Source organism: Periplaneta americana, chromosome 2 (assembly GCF_040183065.1).
Source record: "Periplaneta americana isolate PAMFEO1 chromosome 2, P.americana_PAMFEO1_priV1, whole genome shotgun sequence".
In the NCBI taxonomy this organism is placed as follows: Eukaryota; Metazoa; Arthropoda; class Insecta; order Blattodea; family Blattidae; genus Periplaneta; species Periplaneta americana.
The window spans coordinates 196950033-196960324 of NC_091118.1; the positions used below are offsets into that span (position 1 = coordinate 196950033).

At 39.1% G+C, this 10292-nt stretch overlaps 1 protein-coding gene across 2 annotated transcripts in view; it reads right to left on the reverse strand.

Annotated features, from left to right (window-relative positions):
• The window catches only part of Nup160 (nuclear pore complex protein Nup160), a 62575-nt gene extending 52433 nt beyond the window's left edge, over positions 1 to 10142 (reverse strand). For both annotated transcript variants that reach the window (XM_069819282.1, XM_069819281.1), the window contains exons 1-4: positions 9908 to 10142; positions 8415 to 8520; positions 5685 to 5892; positions 1144 to 1258 (exon numbers count right to left, since the gene is read on the reverse strand). In XM_069819282.1, the coding sequence (XP_069675383.1) occupies positions 1144 to 1258; positions 5685 to 5892; positions 8415 to 8520; positions 9908 to 9992 (514 nt within the window). In that variant the 5' untranslated portion in view covers positions 9993 to 10142. The remainder of the gene's footprint in view (positions 1 to 1143; positions 1259 to 5684; positions 5893 to 8414; positions 8521 to 9907) is intronic.
• Between the last annotated feature and the right edge of the window lie 150 nt (positions 10143 to 10292).

A 10292-nucleotide genomic window follows, 5' to 3' on the forward strand; every position in this document is an offset into this window, starting at 1 on the left:
CTTTACTCAGGAGCTCAGTCTCGACGTGGAAGGTTGTCTCGAGAACTAGTTGATCAGTTCACTTTACTCAGGAGCTCAGTCTCGACGTGGAAGGTTGTCTCGAGAACTAGGTGATCAGTTCACTTTACTCAGGAGCTCAGTCTCGACGTGGAAGGTTGTCTCGAGAACTAGTTGATCAGTTCACTTTACTCAGGAGCTCAGTCTCGACGTGGAAGGTTGTCTCGAGAAGTAGTTGATCAGTTCACTTTACTCAGGAGCTCAGTCTCGACGTGGAAGGTTGTCTCGAGAAGTAGTTGATCAGTTCACTTTACTCAGGAGCTCAGTCTCGACGTGGAAGGTTGTCTCGAGAACTAGGTGATCAGTTCACTTTACTCAGGAGCTCAGTCTCGACGTGGAAGGTTGTCTCGAGAACTAGTTGATCAGTTCACTTTACTCAGGAGCTCAGTCCCGATGCGGAAGGTTGTTTGGAGAATTAGTCGAACAGTTGACTTTACTCAGCAAGCCAGTCGCCATGTGGAAGGTTGTATTGGATTCATCATTGAGTAGTTAAGTCAAAATTACGAACTTATTTTGGTACTTTGTTACATTTGCTTACGATATATTTGCTGAATTGTATATGGAGAGGATTCGCTAGTGATTATGTCTTGGTTCGTGTATGAGAGATTCCGCGAGGTTTTGTGGTCGTCGCGAGTTACGTCGTATTGGTACGTAGTAATGTTACAGATTAGGCCAAGTGGTTTTCGTGGTTTGATTTTGCGTGCGTATTAGGATACGCGGATATTGTATAGATGCGTCGTATTGAGGTTCCAAGATAGCCTGGCGAATTCTGATGAATAATGAAAGGTATTGGTTATATCATAATAAAGTATGTAACGAAATTGCAGTCAAATTGCCTTCTTGAGTGTTCTAGTACATTGTATTCCAAATTGATTATTACTTTCTACACGATTCGACTTATAATTCTGAGTATATTGAATTCCAGTTTGTTATTTAAATGGGTACGCGAATTCGGAGCCATTGTTGTTTTTTATATATTTCTTTCTCTCTCTCTCTCTCTCTCTCTCTCGAGTATCATGTACATTGTGTGATAGTACAGAGATTTATAGTATATGCAGATTGTAATTAAAAGTCGAATCAACTTACTAGCTAATGTATTATTTATAACATGGAATGTTGTTGGATCCTTGGCAGCATTTAGAGTGGCCTCAGCAAAAATGGACAAGATGCTTAGGTCAGGGTGGTGGGCAAACAAATGGTCCTGTAACAAAATACAAGTAAATTATTATTTAATAAAACAAAAAATGCCACGAAGATGACATGTGCCTTGTCATTATATGTTTAACATTTTTTTGCAAAAATTCAGTTCTTTCTTGTTAGTAATATCACTGTTTGGAGTTTATTTTCTTGAACCATTATTCAGAAGAAAAAACTATACATAAATTAAATCTTTTACTATACACCCAAACGGGAAGATAAACATTTATCTTTTAGATCACACACACAGAAGCTATTCTTTATAAAAAATATATTATTGTAATCATTTCTAATATTCTTCTCATTATGGAAATCAACATAAAGAATTATTTATCTGTTAAAAGATAGCATTGCCAATGTGCTCGAATTTTGTTCTCGAGGAGTTCTTTTACACGCCAATAAATAAACTGACATGAGTCTGTCACATTTAAACACACATAAATGCCATTGACCTGGGCTGGGATCGAACTTGCAACCTCAAGCACAGAAGGCCAGCGCTATACCGACTTTGCTACCCAGGAACACGGATAAATACAAAGAGTAATTTACCAAGGTACATATCTCTTCTTGTAACAAGTTGGCGTCACTTGACCACGAACTTGTTCTCCACGTAAGAATGTGGTAGTATGAAAAATGGCACCAAGCTTTCTTTTAGCTTGGGTCAGTATGCCACAGTCTTTCACGCTGAGATTTTTGCTATCTTACCCAGTACCAGGGAAAGTATTATAGTTGCGATGTTGTTATTCCCGGCATGACTCCTCCTCTTTGCTTACATCTTAGGAAGTAAAGGCTCTATAAAGTCTAGGTAGGTAGTATCGTTCGCCATTTTTGTTTTTTCGTTGCCGAGCTACCATACGAGGAATCTATTTGCCACACCGTTAAACATTATCATGTCGTAGCTCCTATGATAATAAATCAAATGCACTGTAATTCAGCAAATAATTGAGCGGCAAATAACGTCTTCATGTGCTTTCTGCTAACGCCAACGAAAGAGCCAAAATGGCGGGCGATTATATTAAGTATTTATCGAGCCTTAAGAAATGAAAATTGCCTTCATCAGCGAATCACAAGACGCACACGTTTAAATGTAGCTGACCTGCAAGCGATTGGCTGCCGGAAATTAGAGCGATGGGACTATAGTAAGGACTACAATTATAGACACATTCTTATACTTTCAGATAGTCAAGTGGGACTTGAGACCACCTTGGTTAAATCAAAACTGGTCTCAGAATGGCGCGAGTACCTCATGATGCTGGCTGTTCGAGAAAATGAAAGAGAGGATGAAGCTGCCAAAGAGGGGACTGAGATCCCATTCATAGCACCCGAGTCTGTGTTGGGAATATCTCTAAAACCAGTAAAGCAGGTTATCAGGGACTGGGCTCTTAAGAAATACAAAAACTTCTGGAACTCAAGTGAGGGCTGCAGACACTCATAAGAGATTTTGATAAAGACAGGTCAAGTAACTTGTTAAAATTGAGCAAGAAACAGCTCTGCTGGGTAGTCTGATTCCTTACACGACACTGTGCTCTCAAGAAGAACCTGCACAGAATGGGACATAACGTTAACCCAAACTGTGCTCGTTGTTCAGGGAGATGAGTCTGTAGCTCATCTGTTGTGTGACTGCAATGCAATAACTCATCAAAAACACTTTCCAAAGCTTGATGAGCTATCAACTGTCCCAGTTCATAGTTTGATACAACTTACCAAGAACATCAAACTATTAATATTCAGAATAACTCTTCTCGGGTTCTCAGCCAGGTGAGTTGGAGATTAGCTTCCAAGCTTTCGACGGCTAGCTCTGCCATCTTCTTCAGGGACGAAGTGATGTTTTTCTTCTCCATGAGGCCAGAAGAAAAACTTCAGGAGTTCCAAGAATACCTGAACAATATCCACCCAAACATCCAGTTCACGAAAGAGGTGGAAAAAGACGGATGTCTCCCCTTCTTAGACATTCTCATCTCCAAGAAGTCAGATGGCACACTGGGTCACAGAGTATACAGGAAACCGACTCATACCGATCTATATCTCAATGGACACAGCCATCACCATCCGGCACAGAAACGAACGGTCCTGTCGACTCTTCTACACAGGGCGAGAGGGATTTCAGACAAAGAGAGTCTCCCTTCTGAGATCTGTCACCTACGTAAGACGTTCCTACAGAACAACTTCGGCAACAGGGAAATCGGCTTGGCCCTCAGAAGGGCCTTTTCGGACAAACCACCTGCCGAGGAACAAGAGGAGACAAAGGGCATGGCATATATCCCGTTCTACGGCCCCATCTCGGGCAAAATTAGCAGAATGCTAAGAAAACACGGGATTAAAACCATCCATAAGCCGCCCACAAAGATCCAGAACTTGCTGAGACCAGTTAAGGACGACCTTGGTCTCAGGACACCTGGTGTCTACAGAATACCTTGTGAGTGTGGGAAATGCTACATCGGGCAGACGGGACGAACTATTATGGAACGCTGCAAGGAACACCAACGCAGCATAAGACTATATTACCCTGATAAGTCTGCAGTAGCCCAACACAGCCTAGAAACTGGCCACAAGATAGATTTCAGCGCCACCACCATCTTGGACAAGACATCAGGTTACTGGGACTTAGTTATCAAGGAAGCCATCGAAATCCAGCTAGATGGCAATAATTTCAACAGAGACGGGGGTCTACAGCTGAGTACGGCATGGAAACCTGCCATCAATACGCTTAGACCACCAGCACACGGCAGACAGTCGGGACCAGCAAGTGGCTCCTGATTGGCTGACGTGTCCACCAACCAGAATGCGCCTGGCGGTCGGGACTAGGAAGTAGCTCCTGATTGGCCCGCAGCGGGAAGCCCTACTTTTGCATATATACCGGCTAGACGTGGTCCCACATCACTTCGTCCCTGAAGAAGATGGCAGAGCTAGCCGTCGAAAGCTTGGAAGCTAATCTCCAACTCACCTGGCTGAGAACCCGAGAAGAGTTATTCTACATCAAACGCCGGGAAAGCCTCAAGTCATACATTATTCATATTCATATTCTTTATTTGCCTGAAGGTACAAGAGTGCAGTTATATTGTCAGACTCCAAAGCAGCTATTCTATCAATAGTCTCTAAACACACACCTTCATTTCAAACAGCAGAAATAACTAAAATGCTCTCTCAATTATTATCACTCAATAAAAGAATTGTATTCCAATGGATACCATCCCATTGTGGAATCCTGGGAAACGAGAATGCGGATGCTTTTCGCAAAGAAGGGCAGCACTGCTACTTACAGACCTGTTACTAAATCTACGTATTACTCTGTGAAGAGATTTATTAAATCTACATACTTAGACTTCAACAAACAAAATTTGATAACTCAATCCCAAGGGAAAAAAATGGAACTCTCTGCATCAAAATCCACAGTTAATTCCCGATTTACCACGAAAATCGTCTGTAGCTGCATTTAGATTGGCAACAGGCCATGATTGTTTGGCCAACACCTGCATAGAATTGGAATATATCAGTCCCCTAACTGCCCATTGTGCAACTCAAACCAAGAAATGGATTCGGAACACCTCAAAATCTGTGCTTCAGTGGCTAGTCATGATAATATTTTTGAAAAATATTGGAGTGCAAGAGGTCAAATGACTTTATTGTCAAACGTCTGGCATTAGAAAACAACAACAACATATTTCATATTGTTCTAGTGTGTTGAGTTTCTGGCTTTTTGGTGGAAATGAAGTATTTCCATGTCTGTGTTGATGTCTCTGTAGGTGTGGTTGGCATTTGTGATGTGTTGTGCATATGTGGAGGTGTTTTGTAATTTTGTTATGGCTGTGATGTGTTCTTTGTAACATGTTTGAAATGATCTGCCTGTCTGTCCTATGTAGATGTTGTTGCAGGTGTTACATTTGAGTTTGTATACACCTGTGTGGTTGTATTTGTTTGTTTGTGTTGTTTGTGTGTTGAAATATACAGACACACGAAAACACACCCCAACGATATTCTCAACACACAACTCAATTTCAAAACACATACACTCTTTGACTTTACACTACGAACGCACCCATACAGGAAACGAGAGGTGCCAAGACCAACAACGACCAGTTCCGAAGATGTCCGAAAATAGGTCGAAACATATTAACAAGGTATGTTAAAATTTAACACAAGAAAGTTCTTATCATACATATTCCGAAGTGATACAGCGTTAAAAGTTGTGTAATCAAGATGTATAATTTAATTAATTAGAAAGTAACTGTTTTCTAAGCAAATGCACAATAGTGAAGTCTGTCTACTTTGACGAATAACAGGAAATGTTTAACATGAAACAATATACAACAGTGGGGTGGAATCACGTACTGAGAATTAATGGCGCAAAGCTGCAGCCAAATCAAGCCTCATTTGTCACATGCTACTGTTTACTGCAGTGAAATATTATAGTACCTATACTACCAACGTACTTGTTTATGTATCTTATCAGGGTGAGGAAATGACAGCCGATGTACACTGGACACTGTAGCAACGAGCACAAGGACACTGTTGTATGTCTCATGAATTGTGAGTCCTTCAAGCACAGGAGTATCCTGGAACTTGTAGCGAATGTTGTTTCCCACTAAGTTGACATCCAGACTGTGTTCCACCAGCTCCAGAACATCATGACAAATCCTCCTGCAAGGGAATACAGGAATACAGTTCCTTGCATCTCACAGCATAACAACATACCTTATTTACCAGCATCATGGACACACCCCAATTTTTAGCATTACAATAAAAAAAAATTCCCTGTGTAATACATCCATAGAGGAATGTGAATCTGTGACAAATGATAATAATAATAATTTATTTATTTAATCTGGCAGAGCTAAGGCCAGTAGGCCTTCTCTTCAGCCCACCCAGACTCTAATTCTAATTGATTACAATTACTTACATAGTTATTACATTAATATCTAGACCATAAAACAATATGAAAGTAAATAATGAAAGTTGGATAAGTAATGTTAGTGTGACAATAATAAACATTGGTAAGAAATAGTTATAATAATAATAATAATAATCATAATAATAATAATAATAATAATAATAATAATAATAATAATAATGAGATAATTTAGATATTTATCTGTGATATATATAACCATTAAACATTGAGAAACCTAAAACAGCTATTATTGTTAACAAGAATTGTTAGAAAAATATTTTGTTAGTCTATTCTTAAATTGGTTCGATGTCTGACAGTCCCTGACATTATTTGGTAGGGAATTCCAAAGTCGAGGAACAGCCACAGTGAAAGAAGATGAATATGAGGATGTTCGGAGGGAATGGATAATATTGAGGAGTGTTGTGATCATGCGTCTAGGTTATAATGGGTGGATAAATTTTGAAAACGAGACGCAAGATAGACAGGAGTGGAGAAATGCAATATGTGAATGAGAAGGGAAAGACAGAGGATTTTCCTGCGATCTTCTAGACGGAGCCAGGACAACATTTCGAGGGATGGTGTTATGTGATCAGCCCAGCGAATATTGCAGACGAAACAGACGCACATATTATGAACACGTTGTAGTCTCTGCGCCGAGGTAACACTTAGGTCAGTAAGCAGAATATCACAGTAATCGAAGTGGGGCATCACGAGTGTTTGCAATAACATTTTTTTCATGGAAAAGGGTAGAAAATTCTTCAATCGCCTAAACGAGTGGATTAATGAGAATGCTTTTTTGCAGGTTTCTGCAACTTGAATGTTCCAATTTAAACTTTTATCCATATAAACACCTAGATTCTTTACTGATTCACTGAATGGAATTTCGGTGCCGTATATTTTAATCGGGGACAAATTTGGTATGGTAATAGTGCTTAACAAACGTGAATGGCCCACAATGATTGACTGTGATTTTTCTGGATTTAGTTTAAGTCGGAATTTCCGTGTTCATGTCCAGATTGAGTCCAGATCGTCATTAATTTTAGTTATTGCATCATTTATAGTGATAGCAATGATGCTGAAACTCTAACCAATCACAAATATGTTACCAAATAAAACAAATAAAACGGAATTGGATAGGCCACACGCTGAGAAAGTCAGATGGAGCTATTAAGAAGACAATTGACTGGAATCCACAAGGAGTAAGGAATAGAGGACGGCCTAGAAAAACATGGAAACGATCAATAGAGGAGGAGTAGAGAGATGTGGCAAAAGCTGGAAAGAGGTGAAACGGATGGCTGGTGACAGAGTATGCTGGAGGAACTTTACTGCCGACCTATGAACAACAGGATATAAGAAGAAGAAGAAGAAGAAGAAGAAGAAGAAGAAGAAGAAGAAGAAGATGCTGAAACTGACAGAGAATGCGGTAAGGCTAGTGTTAATAATAACAATAACGTGTCTTGTCTTATTGTCGCTTTATTCATTGTTACAAGTTATATGTTTATACAACTGCTGCTAACTATCGATCATCTTAGGTGCGACACAATCAATATATAAATTAGTCGCGACCCATATATTATTACATATTCTATCGATTATTTCAGCATTCGAGCTGACGCACCTTTAATATGTTTTTTATTATTATTATTATTTTTTTTTTACTAAAATGTTTTCCTCACATAAAGGACGCACCCTAGTTTTTTGTTATAAAAATCGAAAAAAAAAAGTGCGTCTATTACACGAGTAAATATGGTACATAGGAAACTGTCTGTCTTTACACGAATATTACTTAAGATATAAAGGGATAGCTATCCTGACATCAAACACACTAATCTTGTCACAGAATGTCACAGACCTTGGTCTACTCAGTCTACCTGTCACTTAGCTATACTCTCATCAAATCTTCTTTGTCACAGACAGTGATCCGTCACAGATCTCGGCTTACTGGTCACAGACCTGAGGACTACCTGTTACTGACCTCGGGAATGTCACAGATCTCAACCTACCTGTTAGATCTTCGACTGTCACTGACCTCATGACTGTATGTCATAGATCTCAAGGCTACCCGTCACAGACGTTATTTACTAACAAATGATTAAAATGTATTCAAATACATAAGACAAATCATGTGAAGATAAAATGAAACTTCGTTACGTATCAAGCAGGCAAAAATACATTCAAATTATGTACAATTTAGAATAATTAATTTATATGTAATTTTGCTTGGATCCATGCATAATTATGTACAGACGAGAAATGGTTCTACTATACATACCAATAAATAAATCTGTTTCGAGTATAGTGTTTGCTTGAATCCTTGTAGCAATAACCTCCTGCTCGCTCTGGAACTTTTATATCTTGTAAGGTACTCTGTGTTCCACCTGTAACAGATGCAACATTATAATGTTAAAGACAATACAGTGTACATATCTGAAATCGCTTTTCGTTTTAAGTGCATAGCCGTAGAAGTAAGTCTAATTGGTCCGAAAATATGTTACTGAGAAATTAATATTTACATATTTAAAAAAAACTACGATTAAACGAGCGTTGAGGGACTTCCGCCGATTTTGGAATAGACACCGACCCACTTAGGTTAATTTCAATTAAGAAACACGCCAAACGAATTATCTTTGCACCAAAAATGGATGCTCCCTAGACCAAATTATCGTATTTTATAATTATTTGAATGCGTCAGAAGTCTTGCTAAAATCGGCGGAAGTCCCTCAACGCTCGTAACTACTATACACACATGTTCTGCATGATTTTCCACAATAATTTTGCATTTGTGTAAGAAAAAAATTGATGTGTACAGATCCAAAAACAAAATTTGGGCCACCTGAATTTTCCAAGTTTCAGTTAGAACATAGGCTACTGCGCATGCCCAGTAAGCACTGATCATGTGCAGTATGTTATAACTGGTACTTGGAAAATTTAGGCGGCCCAAATTTTGTTTCTGGGTCTATACCAATAACAATTGGAGAATTGGAGAGAAACTTACGCTGAGGTAATTCCGATGATATCGGAAGTTGTTTTATTGGGTTATTTTTACGACGCTGTATCAACATCCAGGTTATTTAGCGTCTGAATGATATGAAGGTGATAATGCCGGTGAAATGAGTCCGGGGTCCAGCACCGAAAGTTACCCAGCATTTGCTCGTATTGGGTTGAGGGAAAACCCCGGAAAAACCTCAACCAGGTAACTTGCCCCGACCGGGAATCGAACCCGGGCCACCTGGTTTCGCAGCCAGACGCGCTGACCGTTACTCCACAGGTGTGGACTATATCGGAAGTGAAAATCGTTTCATTTATACGGGATTTCTGGTGGAGATGCAGTTGATCGTACATTATGCAAGGCATAACAAAGGCCTAAACTAACCAAATCTAACCTGTCACAGATCCGTATATGCACGGTGATAACTACAAGGCGTAAAAGCGGAGTACGAAGGGAACTACCTCAGCGCTAATTTATCCAAAAAACGTGTACCAGTAATTTAATGAAAACTTAGAAGTACCATTTGACTGTTCGCGGTTTCTTCGACAGTCAGGAGACTGTAATTGTTTCATTCGTACACAACAGTTTACTAAGGCTTACTTTCACAGTGAATTAATTACGTTTCATTTTGAGAGATTACTGTAATTGTTGTAACATTTAATTTTAAATGAAAAATGCAACACCAAAATGGGAAGTCAACAAAATTCTGAGTAATACCTATTTGCATAAATATTCGATTAGATACTGTACCGGTATATGAAAATTTGAAAGTTAACCTGTATTTAAGGTGAATTCTTTCCACTTCTCAGGCAGCGTCTGATCAGGAATAACTTCCCGAAATCCTAGTGGAAATTCTCCCATTATAACTCAGTGAGTATTAACTAGAGAACTCATACAACTGCTTTTCACAAGGACAACATTCACAAGTATTACATATTAAACGGAAACATCTAACAATTCATTTGAATTACACAACTCCTACAGTCTCCTACCGCTCAAACTACGCCATTGCAACCAACAGCAGTGTCACCAACTTGATTCTCGACAACACCTCTTATGTCGCTAAAAATATATATATTATCGATGTAAAAAGTGATTATTTTCGCGCTTGGCGGTTTCAATAAATCACTAAATTCCTATATTAACAATAATAACACAAAT